At 39.0% G+C, this 22,804-nt stretch overlaps 2 protein-coding genes across 4 annotated transcripts in view; one reads left to right on the forward strand and one right to left on the reverse strand.

Moving 5' to 3' along the window:
• The first annotated feature begins 14,040 nt into the window (after positions 1-14,040).
• On the forward strand, positions 14,041-16,183 carry TIFA (TRAF interacting protein with forkhead associated domain). Of its 3 annotated transcripts, XM_070948762.1 has the most exons (3): positions 14,186-14,224; positions 14,325-14,443; positions 15,326-16,183. In XM_070948762.1, the coding sequence occupies exon 3, from the start codon at positions 15,348-15,350 to the stop codon at positions 15,885-15,887; it is 540 nt and encodes a 179-aa protein (XP_070804863.1). In that variant the 5' UTR covers positions 14,186-14,224; positions 14,325-14,443; positions 15,326-15,347; the 3' UTR covers positions 15,888-16,183. The 3 variants fall into 3 exon arrangements, with proteins under 3 accessions (XP_070804862.1, XP_070804863.1, XP_070804864.1); XM_070948761.1 differs by lacking the exon at positions 14,325-14,443 and having other exon boundaries at positions 14,041-14,224; XM_070948763.1 differs by lacking the exons at positions 14,186-14,224; positions 14,325-14,443 and adding an exon at positions 14,605-14,851.
• A 2,207-nt stretch (positions 16,184-18,390) lies between these two features.
• The window catches only part of AP1AR (adaptor related protein complex 1 associated regulatory protein), a 29,880-nt gene continuing 25,466 nt past the window's right edge, over positions 18,391-22,804 (reverse strand). The window contains exon 10 of the mRNA XM_070948310.1: positions 18,391-21,531. Within this exon, the coding sequence (XP_070804411.1) occupies positions 21,266-21,531 (266 nt within the window). The 3' untranslated portion in view covers positions 18,391-21,265. The remainder of the gene's footprint in view (positions 21,532-22,804) is intronic.

Here is a 22,804-nt window from a genome sequence, read left to right on the forward strand (position 1 = left end):
AAAGAGGATTCAAACTTACTCAGAGAGATAAGAACATAGAGCTCTTAAACAAATGCAATCTAAGTGATGCCAAACCCTGTGACACTCCTATGCAGACTGACTTTCTAAGAAATGCTGATGAATCATCCCCTGAATTCAAAGATAACACGTTCTATAGATCAGTCATAGGTTCACTTCTTTACATTTCTAATTGGACAAGACCTGATATCGCTTTACCACTCAATTTATTGTCCAGACATGTCAGCAAACCAACAATGTACCATTGGGAAGCTGTTAAAAGGATATTAAGATATTTAAAAAATACCTTAGATTTTTGTTTGATGTTAGAACCTAATAATGTTAAAGAACCAAACCTCACATGTTACGCAGATGCGGATTGGGCTGGAGACACTTCATGCAGAAAAAGTACATCCGGTTATGTATTCCTCCTAAATGATTGTCCAGTTTACTGGTACACTGGTAAACAAGAATTAGTGGCCACTTCAACGACAGAAGCAGAATATGTTTGTTTATCTAAAGCTGCAAATAACCTTGTATGGTTTAATGATTTAATTTCTGATGTTTGGAAAAAACCTGCTTTACCTTTTGTCATGCATGAAGACAATAAAGCGGCTATCGAAATATCTAGATCTGACGCCATTGGACAAAGGTCCAGACATATAGATATAAAATTTAAACATGTGAGACAATTATCTCAGGATGGATTTATTAAAGCAGTGCATTGTGAGACATCAGAACAATTAGCTGACATATTGACAAAGCCTTTACCTTCTAAGCAGCATAAATATTTGACTTCCAAGTTATATGTTTTGTATTGTCCTGAATCTGAATGTAATTGGTGTAGCATAACGAATCGGCATTTAGAGGGGGATTTGTCACATGTAAATGCCTTATTCTCTAATATGTAAATAGTATATGAACGGGGTATCAGGGGTTAATTTATTCTTCACTTATTAATGTATTCATAATTTACCACTCCCACACCTAGCTCCACCCATTGTATATATAAGGAGCTGCACGCACCCATTCCTTGCTTCTATCTGTGAATATTCAGTGAATATAGAATGCCTAATGTAAATAAAAGGAGAAATATTTAAACCTTTAACTCTTACTATATTTATTGAGTCTGATCCTGAAAATATTGCAACATGTCATTTGTAGAACTTGAATAATGGCTGTCAAAGTGCAGTATATTTTAAGATCATAATAAAAGCATTTTTGGAATTCAAAATTGTGGTTTTCTTACCTCAGATGACATTGTACCTTATTTCTATACATGGTGCTCACATTTATAGAATGCAACCTTTTATCTATTGTGTTGAGTATTGATTCCCATAGTGGTAGACGCCTGGTGACCTCTACGTATTTTAGAGTGTAACTCTCATAATCCATTGCCCTTGGCTATGCTGACTATGGCTGGTGGAATTATGTACATAATCTTACTATATGAATTGAGCACCAGCTCTCTAGAGCAGGGGTCTCCAACCTTGACAATTTTAAGCCTGGCGGACTTCAACTCCCACAATGGATTCTGGGAGTTGAAGTCCGCCAGGCTTAAAGTTGCCAAGGTTGGAGACCCCTGCTCTAGAGTCTGACAATGCAATGAATTGAATGTAGGACATTTTACATGTGAAACCTGTCTTCCAGGACTGATCTTTCTCCTCTTCCTGTTCTCCTCCTGAGTAAATCACCACTAGGTTTTTATGAATTATAATTTGTACAATTAAATTAGTTTAGTAGATGTGAAGTGTTTTACAGACAATATCTCAGTAATGTTTGTAATATTCTTTTTAAGTAGTTCTGTAGTAATTTAAATGCTGTCTTCCAAATTACTTTCTCTAGGTATCACTAACTTCAGAATTTAAACTGATAGCAACTGGATAATGCAGGGGTGGGCAATTAATTTCCCATGACAAAGGAAGGAGGCCACATGACAAACTGGGACTGTTGTAGAGGACCACTGCTCCTCTACCACCCCATCCCCTCTTGCTGCCACAGGCTGGACAGGGTCAGTAAAAGGGGAAAATATGGCCTTTGGGCCACAAAATGCCCAAGTCAGGGCTAAAGACTTTCTCTGTAGTTGCACTCTGCTATGGGGCCACCAGGGCCATTGTTAGTGGACAACCAGTAAATCAATAATATATTCTTTTTTCAGTACTGTTCTAATTTTGAACAGAACAGTAACTAAGTGAATTGTTGTAAGTCAATGACTACATGTATTACGTTTTTGTAGGACTGCCCTCACATGAAATTGGAATTTAGTCTCAGCTTCATTGCTTGCTAATTTTCTAGTTCTTTGTTTGGCTTCTATGTGGTTGCTCATACAATATTTCACTTATTAAGCTTACCTTGGACTTTTATCTATGACTCCTCAAGTCTAGTTATTTCCTATTTTTGAAAACTGACAGCCACAATCTTACTCTTGGGGTTGCCAGAGAATTAGGAAGAGAAATTTTGTGATGCTTCTGCAGTTTTCCCTCTGTGCCTGAACTTTAACCCTGAACTTCTCAAAGGAAATGCCCACAAGTAGAAGTAATGTTAAATTCGGTGAAAAGATTGGTGTGTAAAAGAAATCATGTACAGACATTCTGATAGGATCAGTTTCTGCTGAAGAACTAATTTTTCAGAAGTAGAACAAACCAAACATTAATGGACATTATGAACTAATAAAATATGTCCGATACAACACTGCCCTCTAGGGATAGGAAAGAAAATGCAACAGTTTTCTCTAAACCACACACTCTACAGGTAATCCTTGATTTACAACAGTTCATTTAGTGACCGTTTGAAGTTACAATAGCACTGAAAAAAGTGACTTATGAATGTTTTTCACACTTACGACTATTGCATGGTCATGTGATCAAAATTCAGACTTATGACGGATGTCCTGAGATCACGTTGTGTCATTACTTTTTGTAACCTTCTGACAAGCAGAGTCAATGGAGAAACCAGATTCATTTAACAATCTTGTTACTAACTTGACAACTGCAGTGATTCACTTAATAACTGTGGCAAGAAAGGTCATGAAATGGGGCAAAACTGATTTAACAAATGTCTCACTAGAAATTTTGGGCTCAATTGTAGTTGTAGGTCAAGGACTACCTGTATACAGTAGAGTTGCTGCAAAAAATCAGAAGGAATCTGGTATCACATTTCTCAACTAGCAATATTTATTAAAAGGAATAAATACGATAGTCAGAAAAGATGGTTCAGACTCCTATTTTTTTGTCATCACATATCTTGCTTCTTCTGACTGTCGGCCAAATGGTGATGGTATCCAGCCGGTTCAGGTGAACCGGTAGTGGTGACCTGCGGGTGGGCCTGCCCACCTGCCCTGGTGCTATGCTTTCCTATTTAGCCACGTTTTCTAAGCCGCGTGCATGCATGCAAGCCACATGCGCGAGCAAAGCGCATGCACAGATAGTCACATGAATGTGCGGAAGGCGCAGACGCTCACATTTTTGGTGCATGGTGAACTGGTGGTAAAATTATGTGATACCCACCTCTGCAGCTGACTGCAATTCAATAGTTCGATTCTCACTGGCTCAGGGTTGATTCAGCCTTCCATCCTTCTGAGGTGGGTAAAATGAGAACCCACATTGTTGGGGGAAATATGCTGGTAAACAGCTTAGAGCTTAGTAAAGCATTATGAAGCGATTATATAAGTCTAAGTGCTATTGCTATTGCTATTAATATAGTTATCTATCCTCTTACAATATAGAATAGCAGGAAATCTTTGAAGTAACTGGGCAGTGCAATTTCTTAGATAAATGTATCTAATTGAGATATGTGTTTTTTCATTTGAAAAAATAAACTAAGTAATTTTTTCCCTAAAACTTTTACATTTATTCTATTAATATTTTCCTAATTTCTTCTCTATTTTTTCTTTTCTTATTTGACTACCACTTTGCTGGTTAACAGGAGCTCATAAACATTTTTCCAATTTCTTTGTGGAAATTGTACAGCTTTGTGGAAATTTGAAAGCTTATTAATAAGAGCAGAGTGAAATTGAAGCACTGTGCGAGTGTTGAACTTTGGTTACATCATATATTTAGAATAATTTGTGGTAAAGAGGATCTACAGATTACTCAGCTCAACTGCTCCATTTTCTAAAAAACATTTATTTACTGAAAATTTGTTCCACATTTTTTTCAGAAATATCTATTAGATGAAACCATTGGGGTTTTCCCATGCAACTCTACAAGCTTAACCTCTTTTTTCTACTTCAAAGCAAGCTATGCCTTGCTGTTTGATTTAAACAAGGAAACTAGAGTTTTATTTGCTGATCTTCATTTAGAGAGCACGTTCACTACCTTATCATTTTGGCCCTTTCTTATAACATGCATTATTTCTATAATATGCACTATAGAATGGGAGAGATTGATAGTACAGGTAGACCTTGAATTGCAACCATAATTGGGACTAGAATTTCTGACATAAGTCACTGCGGTTGTAAGTCAAACCATCACCTCATTGATGATGAGCAGGACAACCTGGTCTACCCAAAAATGGGACGGAACATACTCCTTCTGCTTTCACCTTTCAGCCCCAATCCAGGATCCTTCGCAGGCAGTCGCTTTCGCGACAAACTATTTTTATGTTAAATTTATATTTACCAACAAAGAAATAAAGGGAAACTAGTATAGATCTACTTCAAGCTATTTAGCTCTTGTCAGCTAGCCCTTTGAATCCCAGAATGGTATGGCTAGCTGATGAGAGCTAAATAGCTTGAAATAGATCTATGCTAATCTCCCTTTATTTCTTTATCGGTAAATATAAATTTAACACATCACCTCATTGGATCAGATTCTATGACCCTTTTTTCTGATGGTCATAAGTCAAGTCACTGTGTTGGTAAGTCAAGTCATATGGTCATAAGCACGAACTCAGCTTAACCAAAGGCACCTGATTGGTGCTTCAGGTGTTTTTGATTGGTGGTTACCACTTTGGGTGCTTGGCAATCGGTTTGCAAGTATGCAGTTGCAGTGCCCTGTGATCATGTGATTGCCTTTTGCAACCTTCCCTTTGCTTTTCCACCAGCAAAGTCAATGGGGGTAGCTGCAGGAGGTTGCAAGACACTCCTGCAATTTGCTCCCACTCTTCCACCCAAGGAGCTCCCAGGAACATGGGGATCTCATACTCTCTTGTGCCCATCTGCTTAGTGCCCATCTGACTAGTACTGTGATGGCGAACCTATGGCATGTGTGCCACATGTGGCACGTGGAGCCATATTGGTGGGCACATGAGCTTAGCTTTAGGAAGCATGCGGGCACCAACCAGCTAATTTTCAGGCCTTCCAGGCCCACCAGAAGTCGGGGAAACAGGCTGTTTCCAGCCTCTGGGGGTGGGAGGAGGCCATTTTTGCCCTCCCCAGGCTCCTGGAAAGCCTCTGGAGCCTGGAGAGGTGTAAAACGGGCCTTCCGGTCCCACTGGAATTTCGGAAATGGGCTGTTTCCGGCCTCCAGAGGGCCTCCTGGAGAGTGGGGAAGGCCGTTTTAACCCTCCCCAGGCTCCAAGAAAGAAATTATGGGTGTGAACATGCACACATGCGACTCCCCCGCACTCCCCCCGCATTTGGCACGCAACGGCAAAAAGGTTAGCCATCACTGGCCTAGTACTACCTAGTCCCCAGCTATCTGCTTGCTCATACTCCACATACTTATTTGTAACAGTCACCTGCCCCTAAGAAACTGCCCACCAGCCTGCTTGCATGGAACACAGTTTCAGCAGCACAAGCAAGCCTTTCTGGATTCTCTCCTTTTCCCACATCAAGGTCTCATGAGTTCATTGCTTAACCACCCATGTGGCCCTTGTTTAGCAATGGTAATGGGAACTGCTGGGATTGCTGTTGCTAAATGGTGCAGTCAGGCGATGTCATATTTTATGACTGCATTGCTTAGTGAAAGAAATTGTTCTCAATTGCCAGCGTAATCAAAAGATTGTCTGTAGTTTATTGCAGGTAATTGTGACTTACTCACAGCATTCTTCAGTGATTGTTTGAAGTTACAGAATGCTGAAAAAGTAGGTTTATGACCGGTCCTTGAACTTGCGGCCGTTGCAATGTCCCCATGGTTCTGTGATCACCACTTGGGTGCTTTACAACCAGCATGCATTTCCAATGATCTCGGCATCCTGTCTCTCCTTGATCAAGCTAGATTCACAATTATGACAGCAATTATGACTCGACTTACGACCACAGTGATTTTACTTACAACCTTTGTAAAAATAGTTGTAAAATCAGAACAGGTATTGATTAGTTGGTTAGGTGATAACTTGATTTAGACCACAATGACTTACCTTGGAAATTACAGTTCCAACTATGGTAATAAATTGAGGACTACCTGAAATGCCAAGAGGTCTCTCCTATCAATTAAAGCCAACACAGTTCTGTGCTGCATAAACAGAGGGCTAGAATCAAGATCACATGAAGTGTTAATACTCCTTTATAATGCCTTGGTAAGGCCACACTTGGAATACTGCATTCAGTTTTGGTTGCCACGTTGTAAAAAAGATGTGGAGACTCTAGAAAGAGTGCAGAGAAGAGCAACAAAGATGATTTTCTGACAGATAGGCCACATTCAGTAAGGATGGGATCTTACCATTCCTCTACTCTGATACTAAGTACAGGAGTTCCCCCGGGTTGTGTGCTAAGCCCTTTCCTTTATTCCTTGTAATTAATCAGTGGAACAACTTGCCTCCAGAAGTTGTGAATGCTCCAACACTGGAAGTTTTTAAGAAGATATCAGATAACCATTTGTCTGAAGTGATATAGGGTTTCCTGCCTAAGCAGGGGATTGGACTAGAAGACCTCCAAGGTCCCTTCCAACTCTGTTATCCTATCCTATCCTATCCTATCCTATCCTATCCTATCCTATCCTATCCTATCCTATCCTATCCTATCCTATCCTATCCTATCCTATCTCCTATCCTATCCTATCCTATCCTATCCTATCCTATCCTATCCTATCCTATCATGTTATTGCCATTTGCAATTTTCCGATTTATGATAAGCAAAGTCAATGTGGAAAATGGCAGGAAGCCACAAGATGAGGTTATAAGACAGCTTGCTTAACAATGCTTAATAATGACAATGGAACTGATGTTGTAAATCCAGCACAATCATGTGACTATTCACTTTATGACTACCCAGAACAGATTTGCCGGTCCCGATTGTGGTTGCTAAGTGAGGACTTACCTGTATTTCTGCTGGGTATTTTCCATATAGATGAAGGATGGGTTTCTCAATTAAGTGTAAATATATATTTACAAAACCAGCCATATTTTTTCCAATAATATGTTGTTTATATGAAACAAATTTATATAGTTGCCTATCTTCCAGAAGGAACTCTGGGCAGCAAATAGAATAAAAACACAATACACTAAAAAGACCATTTTAAACAATAAACAACAGACTGTTTGAATAATGTTGAGGTCCCAATGAAGCTCACATTCACCTACCAATCACCCTATGCCAGCTCCATCATATGAAACAAGAAACAATGGTAGATCATGAGCATGATTATTTTATGAAACTTTCTAATATTTCTTTGGGCAAATGGTAAGCCCAAAGAAGAACATAAAGGATATAAAAGATGCCACAGACTGCAATTTATTAGCAGACTGAACACAGGTTCCATCATTTCCCCAAAACAAATCTCTGCTTGAATATATAAGGTAGAATTTATCTAAAATTGTCCACTTTTGCATCCATCTCCAATACAAAACAGATAAAATACAACCTATTTAATGTGAAAATGGTTGAACTACTGCACCAACACTAAATTAGATTCACATTTTCCTACTCTCTTTTAAGCACGCACTTGTAATTATCAGTAGTTATCTCTAAATAATTTCTGAGAGAGAGAGGGAGGGAGGGAGAGAATAAACCAATCTTGTTTAAATAATAAATCAATAACTCCTTGAAGAATACAACTTCACTGAAAACTTTTCTGGATTTATAGATAGCAATAAGGATATTATCAATATTATTCAGAAGGAAGTTGTTTCTTATTTGAAAAGCTTATGTTTCTTGTAAGTTGAAGACATTGAGGAAGAGAAAGCTAGTAGAGAGATTTGCAGGAAATTCACAGTTTGCTCTCAAACATTGCTCAAAAGGGGATTTCCAGAGATGTCAGTGCCAAGTGACATCAAGTCATTGTTAGACATAGACTAATAAGGTGTTGTTTGGCTAATACAAACACTTTTCCAAACTGCAACTGGAAAATCAATCTTGCAGCTACTGTATTTAGAATGTTAGAATGTTTTCTTAAAAAAAAAAACTGTTCTAAATGAGCTTAACCAGAAACAGTATATAACAGCATATATTAAACATGAGTAATGAATATAACAACAACATCTGTAATTCATTTGTGGATTTAACTTTGACAAGGCTGGGTCCAAAGTGACCATTGTTTGTCAAAAAAACAACTTAGCTAAATTTGCAAATTGATCATGATTTTATATAACATGCTAAGCCCCCTACATGCAAGCAACATTGTGGCTTGTCAATGTGAATCAATTAAATCTGAAGGAAGCACTGATCACCATAAGAAACGAGATAATTGTGAATAGCTGTGCCTTAGAGCAGGGGATAAAAAACCAGCAAACTAGTGTGCTGAAGCTGACCAGACTAAGGATACTAGCCAGATGAATACCTGGTAGGCAAATTCCCTCCCCCCTATTTTCCTCCCCAAAAACTAAGCTGCGTCATATACTCCGGTGAGTCTTATAGTCTGAAAAATACAGTACTATTACTCTTAATCTTCTCATCGTTCCTATCACCCATCTCCTCCCACTTATGACTGCATAACTGTAACTTTGTTGCTTGTATCCTTACGATTTATATTGATATTATTTCCCTATTGCTTATTTGTACCCTATGACTACCCTCTTTCCCCCAAAAGAAGACATCCCCTGATAATAAGCCCAATCGGGCTTTTGAGCGCATGGCAATAAGGCCAAGCACTTATTTCGGGGTTCAAAAAAATATAAGACAGGGTCTTATTTTGAAGGAAACACGGTATCAGTGTTGTATCTTATGATTCTTGACGATGTATCTTGTCTTTTTATGTACACTGAGAGCATTCACCAAAGACAAATTCCTTGTGTGTCCAATCACACTTGGCCAATAAAGAATTCTATTCTATTCTATTCTATTCTATTCTATTCTATTCTATTCTATTCTATTCTATTCTATTCTATTCTATGCCATGCCATGCCATGCCATGCCATGCCATGCCATGCCATGCCATGCCATGCTATTTCTGTTCTACAGAAGTTACATAAAAGAAATGGCCCACTATCATCTATCAATCTATCTATCTAGTTAGCAGTTCCCTAGAGACACCTGACATTGATCTAGGAAATTACCTGAGATATTTCACCATATTTTTTTTTTTAAAAATAGGTACTTCATAGGAAGATTCACACAGTATATTAAACCATAATTTAACATACACACATCAAAATAAACAAATCCGAGTCAACATTTAGATGTTCTTCCACATAGCTAGGAAGACATATTAACTAGAATTCAGTATGAAATCCATACTTCTCACTACATACAAATTTTATAAGAAATTATACTAAAGGCTAAATAACACAGTTGTAATTTTTATTTGTTTAAGATTTTTATTTTTAATTTTAGATTACAATTCTGATTTTCAACAAATAATATACCAGGCATCAAGTAAAACAAAATTGATTCTTGGTACTTTCTCCCTACTCATTAAACATCATTTGTTTGATGCTATCCTAGTTCTTAATGCTACATGCTCATCATTTAGCATTAAGAACTACTGCTACTATTTAGCATTAAGAACTGCTGCTATCCAAAAGCACTTCTTCAAAATGATTTTATTTATATATATTCCATCTTTATTATTTTTATAAATAACTCAAAACGATCTAATATTCCTTCCTCCTCCTATTTTTCCCACAACAACTCTGGGTAATGGGTTGGGCTGAGACAATGATTGGCTCAAAATCACCCAGCTGGCTTTCACGCCTAAAATCAGACTAGAAAATGATGCCTCATTTTTCACCAAGATAGGGTGACTTCTACAATTACACAGACATGGTTTGTACAAAATATTGTTACTGGAAATTGACAGCAAAAAGTTCAAATTTTCTTTATTGCTTTGCTGCATCTATTTGGTCAAAAGAGTTTTGTAGCCTAAATCTAATAGTGCTATGTTTATTTAATTATGATTAAAAAAAAATGGTTTGTTTTTACAAAATGGTAGGCATTTTACAAGCCACAGTGTCTGGTGTTACTTAGTGATAAATCTAAATAATTTTACCTTAGCAATGACATGCAGAAGAAGCACAAAGCTGACTTTCAATGACAGAGAAATAAATTGAGTTAAATTGACCAACTGTAGGTCAACACTATGTACTTTCCTGTTTAAGAAATATTTTATGAACAGTTAGTTCCCCATGGGGAGTTATGCGATACACTTCATAACATTTGTGTGGTGACATCATGAACCATGTGGTGTTATTCAGTCATAACCATACAATAACACCACATGGTTCATGATGTCACCACACAAATGTTATGAAGTGTATCGCAATTGTGTGAATTTACCATATTACTTTTCACAAAACCATATTAACAAAATCATGTAGTTAGTGAACTACAATGGGACAATAGTGGGACAAATCCACAGTATTTGCATCAATGTCTTCTAACCCATTCTTTGACAGCCAGTTTGGTATAATGGTTAAGATATTAGACTGGAAACTATGCATTCTAATCCCACTTAGGCAGAATGTCTTTAAGCCAGTCACTCTCTTAGCCCTAGAAGTAGAGCAATGGAATGTCTGAAATCTTGCCAAAAAGCTGCAGGAACAAGTCCAGTTAGCTGCCAGCAATCAAGCTTGACTTGAAAGCATCCCTAAATTTGAAAGTTATAAATAGCTATACAAATGTGATTAATAATTAAAAAGTTTATTCTTTGAACATGATGAACTTGGCAGTTAACTCTTTTGAAATATTCTCAGTTATCATGTACACGAAGGCCTAGTATTTTAACCTTGGTTCAGGAGGGCCTGGTTAGTGAAGGTCAGGAATTTTAAAAGTAGCTTATAAAAGAGTCTCAGATGAAATTTTGCTTTAAATTGCTTCATAAAGTTTATTACAGATAGTTCTTGACAGTTTGTTTAGTGACCTTTCAGATACAACAGCACTGGAAAAAGTGACTTATGACCATTTTCCACACTTATGACGATTACAGCATCCCCATAGTCTTGTGATCAAAATTCTCATGCATGACAGTTGCAGGGTCCTGGGTCATGTAATCCCCGTTTGTGGCAAATTAACTTCTGACAAACCAAGTCAATGGGGTAGCTCAGTAATGGTGAACCTATGGCATGCATACCAGAAGTGGTACCCAGAGCCATCTCTCCAGGCACGCCAGCCGTCACCCGTTGCTCTTCCAGCCAGCTGGTGTTCATGCATGCATGCGTACCAGAAACCGGAAGACCAGGTGACTGGCACACATGCGCATGCCGGAAACCGGAAGGATGCCAGGGAACTGCTCTTCCAGTTTTTGGTGTTCCCCTCGGCGTGCGCTCCCATTTCGGCACTCAGTGCCGAAAAGGTTCGCCAACACTGGAGTAGCCAGATTCACTTAACAATTGTGGTACTAACTTAACTACTGCAGTGATTCACTTAACAACTGTAGCAAGAAAGGTCGTAAAATGAGGAAAATTCATTTAACAAATGTCTCACTTAGCAACATAAATTTTGGGCTCAATTGTGGCCATAAACCTGTATTATTATTATTGTTATTATCATTATTATTTAAACAGAAGATTTTTTCAGATTCAGTACTGCAATAATTTCCCTCAGATAAACGAAAGCTTGCCAATCGAAGCTAAATCGCAGCTAAGAATCAGTTCTGATGCTTGTTAGAAACTGCTGAAGGCAGAGACCAGATACAGGAGGCTTTAGTTTGATGGAAAGATGTGGCCTGAGAAGAATCCTAAAAAATCTGCAAGAGACCCAGCAATTAAGAGGTAATCAAAGAGGCGTTTGATTTACAGCTATGGGCAAAAAATCCTGGCAGGGGTCCGAAGGTGAACAAAAGTTCATCATTAGCATACTAAAATCTCAACCCCCTAATTATTTAAATGAGAAATTTAGAGATCATTCCAAACAAGCTAAGAAGCTTCTGGAGAACATGTGAATGTTTGCACAATCAGCATGCTCAGGAAGTGGTAGATAACCAATGACTGAGATTGTAACTTTGTGTTTCTTTGTAGAAAAAGTATAAAAGCTTTGATAGAAACCTGGCTGGGGATGCCCATTTTCTTTTGAGCTGAAGTTTACTGAAAATGACAGCTGGGATGCCCACTTTGCTCCTGTGCAGAAATGAAGTGTTTGAATTCTACTTTCCCCTAATTAGTTCTTCATACCAAGTAAAATGAACAAAGAAGTAGTTTGGGGTCAGCCTTAAGTTACAACCATTTATTTAGTGACCATTTGAAGTTACAGTGCCACTGAAAAAAGTGACTTATGACTGGTTTTTTTATTTACGACCATTGCAGCATCCCCAAGGTCATGTGATCAAACTTTTGGGCTCTTGGCAACCAGCATGTATTTATGACAATTGCAGTGTCCAGGTCCTGGAACCATGTGTTCACCATCTGTAACTTTCCGAGCTGGTTTCTGACAAGCAAAGTCAATGGCAGATTCACTGAGCAACCAATAGATTCATTTAACAACTGCAGGGATTCGCTTAATAATTGTGGCACATAAAGTCATAAAATGGGGCATAACTCACTTAACAGCTATCCTGGTTAGCAATTTGGGGTTCCATTGTGGTCGTAAGTCAAGGACTACCTGTACATGTGAAAATTTGTTGAATTAATCTTATCTTGAGACAGTAAAAATATGCTTAATATTCTTTAAGTCATGGGTGTCAAACTTGATTGCATCATGGGCTGGATCATAACATTTTCTGCCTTTGTGGAGCTGCAGTGGGTGTGGCCTGTGCATGATGCATCTAGCTGGCAGGCCACCAGTTCGACAGGCCTGCTTTAAGTCTTCACTATTTTTTTTCCGCATGAATTTCCAGCCCCTTACCACAAAATATTTGCAAACTGCTACTATCAACTTTAGCAATGCTCATTAATTGCCTATTAAAAGTTATAGATCTGAAACTGTCCAAAGCACTTTTTAGTATTAACAGTAATTTAGGAGCTCTAGATGCTGCTAATATGTTTGCACAAAATTGTGAAATAAAAAAAAAACAAAACCTGAATACGCTGTCATTCCACAGTATTAGACAATCCAAATTTCTCTTGCAGTGTCTTAAAAGATTTAAAACTTGAAATAAAGTGACTTAAAGTAGGAAAACACCTAATATCCTACCAATCCCATGAGTTCCAATAGAAATTTTCAAACTGGAATTAACTTCAAAATAGAAATCAGAATAGGGATCAAAATTATATTTCAAACCTAACATCTTCCAAGCATGGCATCATTGGATGCCGGAATACAGCTAAATTTTGATTTAAAAAAGGAACTATGACATTTCAAATGTATGGGAGGTATCACATAATAGTTTTTTAATTGTGCCCATTGAAATTAGATCCTATTCAGAAAAGAGATGCTCAGATGTAGCCCCAGTGAGAAATTCACTCACGAAGTACAGATTATCTGCTTAAATTCAGATATCAAAATATCTCTTTTGATATTGTTTGCTTGCAAAACAATGAGGTCTCCAGAGAAAGAAATAACAAGATGTCTAAGAACATCAAAATTACAAATGGTGTGTGTGTGTGTGAGAGAGAGAGAGAGAGGGAGGGGAAGGGAGAGAGAGACTCCCAATCTTATCGGTATTGCTGATAAGGAGAGATGTTCTGTTATGCCACATTGTAAGTGACTCTTTATCGACATTTTACAGTCTTGTTTACCAGCTTCACATGCCCCACCCACCCTCCTTTCTAACTTCGCGGTCAAAGGAAAGGAGGAACTTCGGTTATGCACCAGAATTGAAACTCATCCCCTTCCTAACGTCACCCCCTCCCCTTTTGCTGGGCGGGAAAGGGAAAGCACAGTAGGGGATATTTTTCTGCAGTTGCAGCGCGGCATCCTTTCGCCACCCAGTTCCTCCCGCGAGCCTGGTGGACCCGTTTCTTCCAAAGATACCCACCTTTCTCACGCTCTCATTGGTGGTGGTGCTGCTGCTATTGCTTTTGAGATCTCTTTGAAAAGGTGAGTCCCAGGAAGAAGGCAAAACAAATCCTGTTTTGAAGCTGAACTACCGATCGGTCTGTTAATATAAGCTTTGATTATTTAAATTTCTAATACATAGAGTTCGGTAGAGCCCCCCCTCCCTCCCCTTCAGACGACGCCTTTTGACGCGAATATATTCACGGAAAACTCAAAATCAGCAATGCTGTAGAAAATGACGGGGAGAAGCAATGGATTGAAGTAAGGCTGACTGCTTACCTGGGCGTTTTGCCAGGTTCAGACGAGACCCGGGTGGAGTGGGAGATCAGCCAAGAAATCTTTAGCCCCGCTTAATTTCAGGTTTGAACGCCTGCCTTGATCTCTCTCGTGGGATGTTCCCGTGGAGTCAACACTTCCACTTACCTCGCCGGAAATAGAAGCGAAAGTGCAAACCCTCGTAGGGAAGGGCCTCCATTCTGCGTGCAAACGCAAGCAGGGTTAAGACAAGCGGGCGGGGAAGACTCCGCCATCTGGGAACGCGGAGCTGAGCGACGTGAGAAGTTTTGCAAGGGCGCCTGCCTGGCTGAAAAGACTGTAAAAGTTCTACAGTAACTTTCCCCCCCCCTTTTGGAGGAGAAGCAATGCTCCGGGCCCCCTGTATATCCACGGGTAAGGGATGAGGATGCTTGGTCTAAGCCTCACACGAAACATGGTTTCGGTTTTTGCTTTTAAATTAAACTTATATCTTCAATAGTTTTTGTGCTGCCTGTATGGTTTTACCTTTATGTGCCTCCTCAGGATTTACTATAATTACTATAAATTATGATGGATAGGGGACTTAAAAGCAATAATGGTCACTTTGGATCTCTTCCTAAACAAGTGAAATAAAATGTAAAAAAGTGAATTAAAATTAATCTGAAGATTTTTTTTTTTCATATTTTAAGTTTACTGGAATCAAACCTCACAGCCTCCAACCTTGTCAATATTTATGTTCCTCATCAAAATGACTTTGTTGCAACCTGTTTGCTTCCATTTTTGATGGGAGGTTTTTTTTTTTTTTTTTTGTTCTTCATGAAGCAAGATCCAGTAAGCGTCAAGCAATTTGGTTTTAAAATGATTTTAATATATACTTTGTTCTTTTAGGATTTTCTGAATTAGTACTGCCATGTCTGATTTTGAAACAGAAGATACTGAAGAGACTGTGACTTGTCTGCAAATCACTATTTATCATCCAAAACAAGAAGAAAAACCAGTCTTCCACGCTTTAACCTTCTGCCACGAACAACAGCTGAGAGCAGATGACATAGTGAAATTTGGAAGAGATTCGAACATCTGTCGTTTTCACTTTGTAGATACACGGGTTTCACGTGTTCAGTTTTCCCTTCAGTTTTTCAGGCACTTCAACAGCTCAGAGTTTGGTTTTGAGATTAAGAATCTGAGCAAAAAGGGAAAGTTATCTGTGGATGATGTTGAACTGGCCTATCTAAATAAAGTCAATCTACCAGATAAATGTTTGGTTTGTTTTGGAGAGTACCAGATGCAATTGCAAAAACAAGAAGGACAATGTGAAGACTACTTTAACATCTGCTTTGAATTGGCCAGAACGTCACTGTTACAAGAAAAAAAACTATTTTTAAAAAAACCAGTATGTGAAAGTAGCAGTTCATATACCCAATTTCCAACAGAAATGGATGAGAATGAATAACTTGGAAAATTCCATGGAAAAAAAAAAACAATTGTGTATTCAGTGGTCATCTTTACTTTGTGTGCTATGGTAGTTGAAATGATATCTGTACATCTATATCAGGGGTCCTCAAACTTTTTAAATGGGGCCAATTCATGGTCCCTAGACTGTTGGGGATGGACCAGTTAGGTGGGCGTGGCTAAGTGGTCAGTGCTGGGTGGGTGTGGCCAATTTAGCAGTCTATTAAACAATACACACAAATTGATTAATATGATAAATAATAAAAAATTAAACTTTGATTTGTTTTGCTCCTGGGAGTGTTTTGTTTGCATATTGCTCTTTTGGTTGATTTCTTTTTTTACTAGATTGTTTTTTAAATTGTTTAGGAGTCTAGTGGTCCACTTCAGGAAACTCAAGTTTTGCAGCAATTCTTCTCAGCTCCAAGGATTTTATAATCAACAAGTCTCTCTCACTCTATCTCTGTCTTTCTCTCTCTTTCTCTCTGTCCCCTGCACGTGGAGGAACCCCTGAACTGGTGCTGGTGGTGGGAATCTGACATCTGGAGCAAAGACTTTTACGGCTTTCTGCCTTGCATTAGCAAGGACGGGCCGGAGGTCCGAGAGCACATAGCGCCCCAGGGTGGTGCTCTTCCCTGATCGCCCGTTCGCCCTCCTGTCCACCTCAGGCCCCGCATCCAACCCATGACTGGGCTAGTCTGGCTGGCAGGTGGGCAAGCAGGTGCCCCTCCTCCAATCCAGGCCTCCTGCAGCACTCTCCCGGCCGCGCAAAGGCCCCAGAAGGCCTCTACGTGGCCCATTTTTGACTTCCCTGGCCTCCAGAAGCACTCTGAAGGTCAAAAATGTTGGCCTTACCTTCCAGTTCCAGCCCACGGGGCTCACAAAGATAAGGCCCTGCACTCGGCTGAAGGGTGGGTGGGGCAGCCTCGTGGTCCCAGGCAGGCCGGATTAATGGGTTCAGCGGGCCATATCTGTCCCACGGGCTGTAGTTTGAGCACCCCTGATCTGTATCGTCACCTGCATTGCCAATAGATTAGCATCTTTCAGGGGCTCTTGATGACTGGTCAGTCATAAAAGTTGAATAAATATTGTTTCAACATTGCTACCTTTTGGTATCTTTGAAAATTTCCTTCCATCAACCAGTCGCAGCAGCTATTTCTCTGTATTTAGATCCAAATTGTACTGATGGTTGTATGAGGAACTTAATGCTTCCATTTTTCTCCTCCCAATGTTTTTTTCTGTCTCTCACTTATAAAAGCATTTGATAACTCAGTGTTTTAAATTGATGAACACAAGTGAAATATTTTTGTTTTTATAAGTTCTTTTAAGAAACATTTTGGCCAATGTTGGAGTTAACATTTGGAAACCAATTTAATTTTTTTTAAAATATTTAAAGTCCTAAATGGTGTGAGGGATTGCTTATTTATCCCAGTGGTCTTCCGGGTGCGATTCAAGGTGTTGGTCACCACCTTGAATCATAGGATAGGCATAGGACCCGGGTACCTTCGAGACTGACTTCTGCCACCAATAGCCTCCCACCGGCCAGTTCGCTCCCACAGAGAGGGTCTCCTCAGGGTGCCATCGGCCAAGTTATGTCAGCTGGCGACACCCAGGGGGAGGGCCTTCACTGTGGGAGCCCCAGCCCTGTGGAATGAACTGCCCCTGGAAATGCGTAAGATCTCCGACCTCCGGGTATTTCGCTGTGCACTCAAGACCCTGTTGTTCCGCCAGGCCGGGCTATCAACATAATAATTTTAAATTGGGTATTTTAAATTTCTGGGGTTTTAAATTGAGCCAAATTATTTAATAATTTTAAATTATTTTAATTGATGTTTGTCTTGTGCTTTTAATAGGCTGTATACCGCCCTGAGTCCTTCGGGAGAAGGACGGTATAGAAATAAAATTATTATTATTATTATTATTATTATTATTATTATTATTACTATTTAGTATGGACTTGTTTGGCCATTAAAGTCGGTAGATGAGGACTTCTTAAACAGTGTACTAATTTTAAAGACTTAGATCTCAAAATCAAAAGATAATTGGACATCTATATAAAACAACCAGTTAAAGTCATCGTAAAAAATGAACAGTCCCTTATTCTTCCTAAACCAGTACAGGTAGCTTTTGACTTACGACCATAACTGAGCACAAAATTTGTTGCTAAGCGATATATTTGTTAAGTGAATTTTGCTCCATTTTATTACCTTTCTTGCCACAGTTGTTAAGTGAATCACTGCACTTGTTAAGTTAGTAACATGGTTATTAAATGAATCTGGCTTCCCCATTGAGTTTGGTTGTCAGAGGGTCACTAAAGGGGATCACATGACCCAGGACACTGCAACCATCATAAATAGGTGTCAGTTGCCAAGGATCTGAATTTTGATCATGACTGGGGTCATAAATCACTTTTTTCACTGATGTAAATTTGAATGGTCACTAAGCAAACTTGTTAAGTTGCAGACTACCTCTATAATGGAACAATAAGACAAAAAATATAAGGCTAGTTATGAAGTGCGTAAAAAATTTATTCACAGCTTGATAAATCTAAATCTTTAAGGATTGTAGCATTTATGAGGTGACAAATCATATCAAACCATATATATATATCTGCAGCGTACAAATATCTTATAATAAAGCGTATTACAAGAACTGAAAATATGGAACTCAATTTTTTTAGCAACTAATTTCTACTTTAGAAATGCAATATATGAAGAAAAAAATTATGAATTATGAATGGTAAAATCTGTCTTTTAATTTAAACATAAAAGGCACAGGAAAAGAAATCAAATGATGATTTGGTATACATTAAATTTTTACATATAAACACATAACTATTTACTGTCGCTGACCTCTTCAAACCCATAACTCTGGAGATGTGAATAATGTAAACAATAAATATTCTGCATCTGGAATCATAACCTATAAATTAATCTATAAAAAGAGTTAATGAATCAATGTGGCAATAATAAAATTTGTTACAGAGCAGCAAAGAGACAAATGCCAAGCACAAGCCTACCAAGTAGAATATATGTAGTTATTAGTGTATGCATTTTAGTGGTTTTAGAAACCACTATTGCTTTGATAACAGAGGTGCAAGAGATGTTCAGTTTATGTTCAACAGCTGGTAGCTCTGGTTAACTTTGTCAGTCCTTGGAACCCAATTAAGGCCTTTTTTGCCCTCCCCAAGTTCCTAGAAAGGCTCTGGAGCCTGGAAGAGAGAAAAATGGGCCTACTGGGCCAGGAGTGGGGGGGGGGGCAGGACGCATAGAATTATGGCTGTGGTCATGCATGTGCGCCCTCCCCCCTGCCGTTTCTTGCACACGATGGCAAAAAGGTTAGCCATCACTGTTCTATAGTGTTGCAAAAAAAAAAGTGGGTGGGTGGGAGAAAGTAACTCTTGGTTTTTTTCATTTCCGTCAAGATTTTTGTGGTTTTTTTTGGTCAAGCTTGACTTGAAGGAAACAAATTTAAAAACAAAATAAATAATTTTCAATATTGCAGTTCTGGTTTTCCTTTCTACTGTAGCAGCAGCTGCTAGAAGCCATCATGTTGTCTATGCGTGTCTGGTATTTCATTGTTAATGCATTGCAAGAAAACTCTTGTTAGGAAGCTTAGAGCATGACTACTAGGACAAAATGAAGTTCAACAACTCAAGGAGTTGTGGAAGTAAATACTTCTGCTCCCTGATTTACAGTACTGTATTGCTACACTCTGAAAATGGTTATGAATCAAGTACTTGTGACAGAGACATGTCTGCTTTATCATACAAATGTAACCATCATTCCAAAGCAGTTTTTGTCTCATCAGAAAAACTGCTTTATGAGAAGTTTTCTAGTCTCAATGGTTAGAACCAATTAAGTAAGGATTTTGGGGAGGATTAAACCATACTGATAATAGTAACATTTTTGAATAATGGTGTCATCACTCTATCGTTAAATCTGATAAACTGAATTTAATTAAATTACAACAATGGAATGTTTCACATACTTCAGAAAGATACTTTGATTGGAATGTACATTTGCATTGATTCAGCCACAGATAGTATCGATGCTATCTATATTTTACAAATCAGAAGAGCACTACATTACCAATTATTAGGCAATATTAATTTTACACAATTTAAAAATTAAGTCTCATTTTGATTTGGAAGAACAGTGGAACCTTAAAAATGCAAACCTCTGCATTTTGGTATCCAACGTTTTAAAAGAAAGAACGATGTCTTCAATACTTCCAAATTTCTGCAGTTACATGGGTCATTACTGCCATGATAAATTTTATTTATAATGCTTTAGCTTTATAAATAAAATGCTTTCAAATGTAAGACATTGTGCTTGAATTTAATCTCAGTAAAATATCAGAAGGAATAAAGAAATAAATATATTCCGAAGTTTTATTTAATTTTCAAAACAAATTGAACTGAAAAAAAGTAACTGTTAGGGATGCTTCAGCTGATAGCAGAACATGAAGTTTGCTTTCACCATGTCCAGTCCTCAACATTTCCAGATAAATCTGGGAATTGCTTGAAACACCAGAAAACTGGGAAAGTAATGCCAATGCTTGGAACATTGGGCTATATGGATCAACAGACTGACTCAATGTAAGGCAGCATCCTATGTTTCTTGGGAAGCCATAGCAGAATTCCTATTCCTAGTTTTATGCTTCAAGTACAAAGGTGCTGATCAGATTTCCTGCTAAAATTATGCTAATGAAGGTATAGCAGTACTTTGGTACTTAGTTGCTTTGAAGCTTACCAAATTTGGTACACAATGCATTTTGATGTGAAAATTTTGTCCTGGTACTCATGATTTGGTACTCAACGCACAAGCTAGAACTTGTCTGTGTTGGCTGCCTTGTGACTCACTATATTATTCCTTATGGGAAAAATCAATTTGGTACTCACATTTTTGGTATTCAACAAACCTCCCAGAATCAATTCACAATAAGTACCGAGGTACCACTATATTTAAAGGGGAAAAGAAACCCAAATACTGAAATAGGACAATTGATTAAAACATTAAGCTGTAACGCTATATTTAATGGAGGGTGCTGTATGCTTAAACCTAAAAACATACGTAATAGAATCATTCAAGTATAAACATTTAAAAGGTAGATTATAAAAATTGCACTTACAATTCAGTTCAGATAGCAAACCACATTGTTAGCAAACCATATTGTTTAATGGACATAAGGTAGCGTAGATTCCTTCTTTTGTATAGAACTCTGGCGCTCAGTCACCAAGAGTAGTCACTGTATCATTTCCTTATTGTAAAAGTAGGCTTTGCAGCAGCAGCAGCAGCAGCAATTACAAGATTGTGCACAATACAGGTTTGTAGGTTTTCCAACTTCAATCATTCTTCTAGGTACCAATGGCCAATTTCATTATCTCACTTGTTGATCAACACCAGAAGTTTTTTGGTCTGTTGCAGAAAGTTCTAAAACGGGATTTACAAATCCAGCATACTCCGAGTTGCCGTTATCATCCATTTCTGCACTAACGAAGTCATTCTCCCATTCCAAACCAGTAGAATCATCAGATGTAGAAGTTGGGTTACTTCCAGTTTTCTTGCCATTAAATTTCAATGCTGCCCGGAGAATATCTTCTTCAGTTTTTGAACGTTCTCTCAAAGGGATCATTCTGTTTATACCTGCCATTGAAAAAATGTTTTTAATAGAATTCTTGATCCTAATCCTAACCCTTGAATCCTTAAAAGTTGTCTTTCCATGGTTCTTAGGTTTCATGTAGATACATCCTGAGTCAAATAACTACAATTTCTTTTGCAAAATATCTAATATTGGGAGGCAAATCCGTGTAGCAGCCAGAAAATGATATGATACTTCAAACATTTAATAATAATAATAATAATAATAATAATAATTTTATTTCTATACCGCCCTTCTCCCGAAGGACTCAGGGCGGTGTACAGCCAATTTAAAAACACAAGACACAACAATAATTAAAAATTAAAATAATTAAATAAATTTGGCCGATTTAAAACCCAAAAATTTAAAATACCCCAATTTAAAATTATTAAGTCGATAGCCCAGCCTGGCGGAACAACAGGGTCTTCAATGCGCAACGAAACACCCGGAGGTCGGAGATCTTGCGTATTTCCGGGGGCAGTTCATTCCACAGGGCTGGGGCTCCCACAGAGAAGGCCCTCCCCCTTGGTGTCGCCAGCCGACATAACTTGGCTGATGGCACCCTGAGGAGACCCTCTCTGTGGGAGCGGACTGGTCGGTGGGAGGCTATTGGTGGCAGAAGACGGTCTCGAAGGTACCCGGGTCCTATGCCATGGAGCGCTTTAAAGGTGGTAACCAACACCTTGAATCGCACCCGGAAGACCACTGGGAGCCAGTGCAGCTCGTGCAGGAGGGGTGTCACACGGGCACAACGGGTTGCGCCCATAACCACCCGCGCGGCCGCATTCTGGACCAGTTGGAGCCTCCGAGTGCTCTTCAAGGGGAGCCCCATGTAGAGAGCATTACAATAGTCTAGCCGGGAGGTGACAAGGGCATGAGTGACTGTGCGCAAGGCGTCCCGGTCCAGAAAGGGCTGCAACTGGCGGATCAGGCGAACCTGATAAAAGGCCCCCCTGGCCACGGCCGTCATATGCTCTTCTAAAGACAGCCGTGCATCCAGGAGGACACCCAGATTGCGAGCCCTCTCTGTGGGGGGCAAAGATTCACCCCCAATAGTCAGCGATGGCACCTGCTGACTATATCGGGACGCCGGCAGCCACAGCCACTCGGTCTTGGACGGGTTGAGTCTGAGCCTGTTCCTCCCCATCCAGACCCGCACGGCCTCCAGGCAGCGAGACATCACAGCAAGGGCATCGTTGGGGTGGTCTGGGGTGGAAATGTACAGCTGAGTATCATCAGCGTACAGATGACACTTCACCCCAAAACCACGGATGATCT

The sequence above is a fragment of the Pituophis catenifer genome, unplaced genomic scaffold, assembly GCF_029215685.1.
Source record: "Pituophis catenifer annectens isolate HBS135680 unplaced genomic scaffold, rPitCat1.0.hap2 SCAF_8, whole genome shotgun sequence".
Taxonomy (NCBI): domain Eukaryota; kingdom Metazoa; phylum Chordata; class Lepidosauria; order Squamata; family Colubridae; genus Pituophis; species Pituophis catenifer.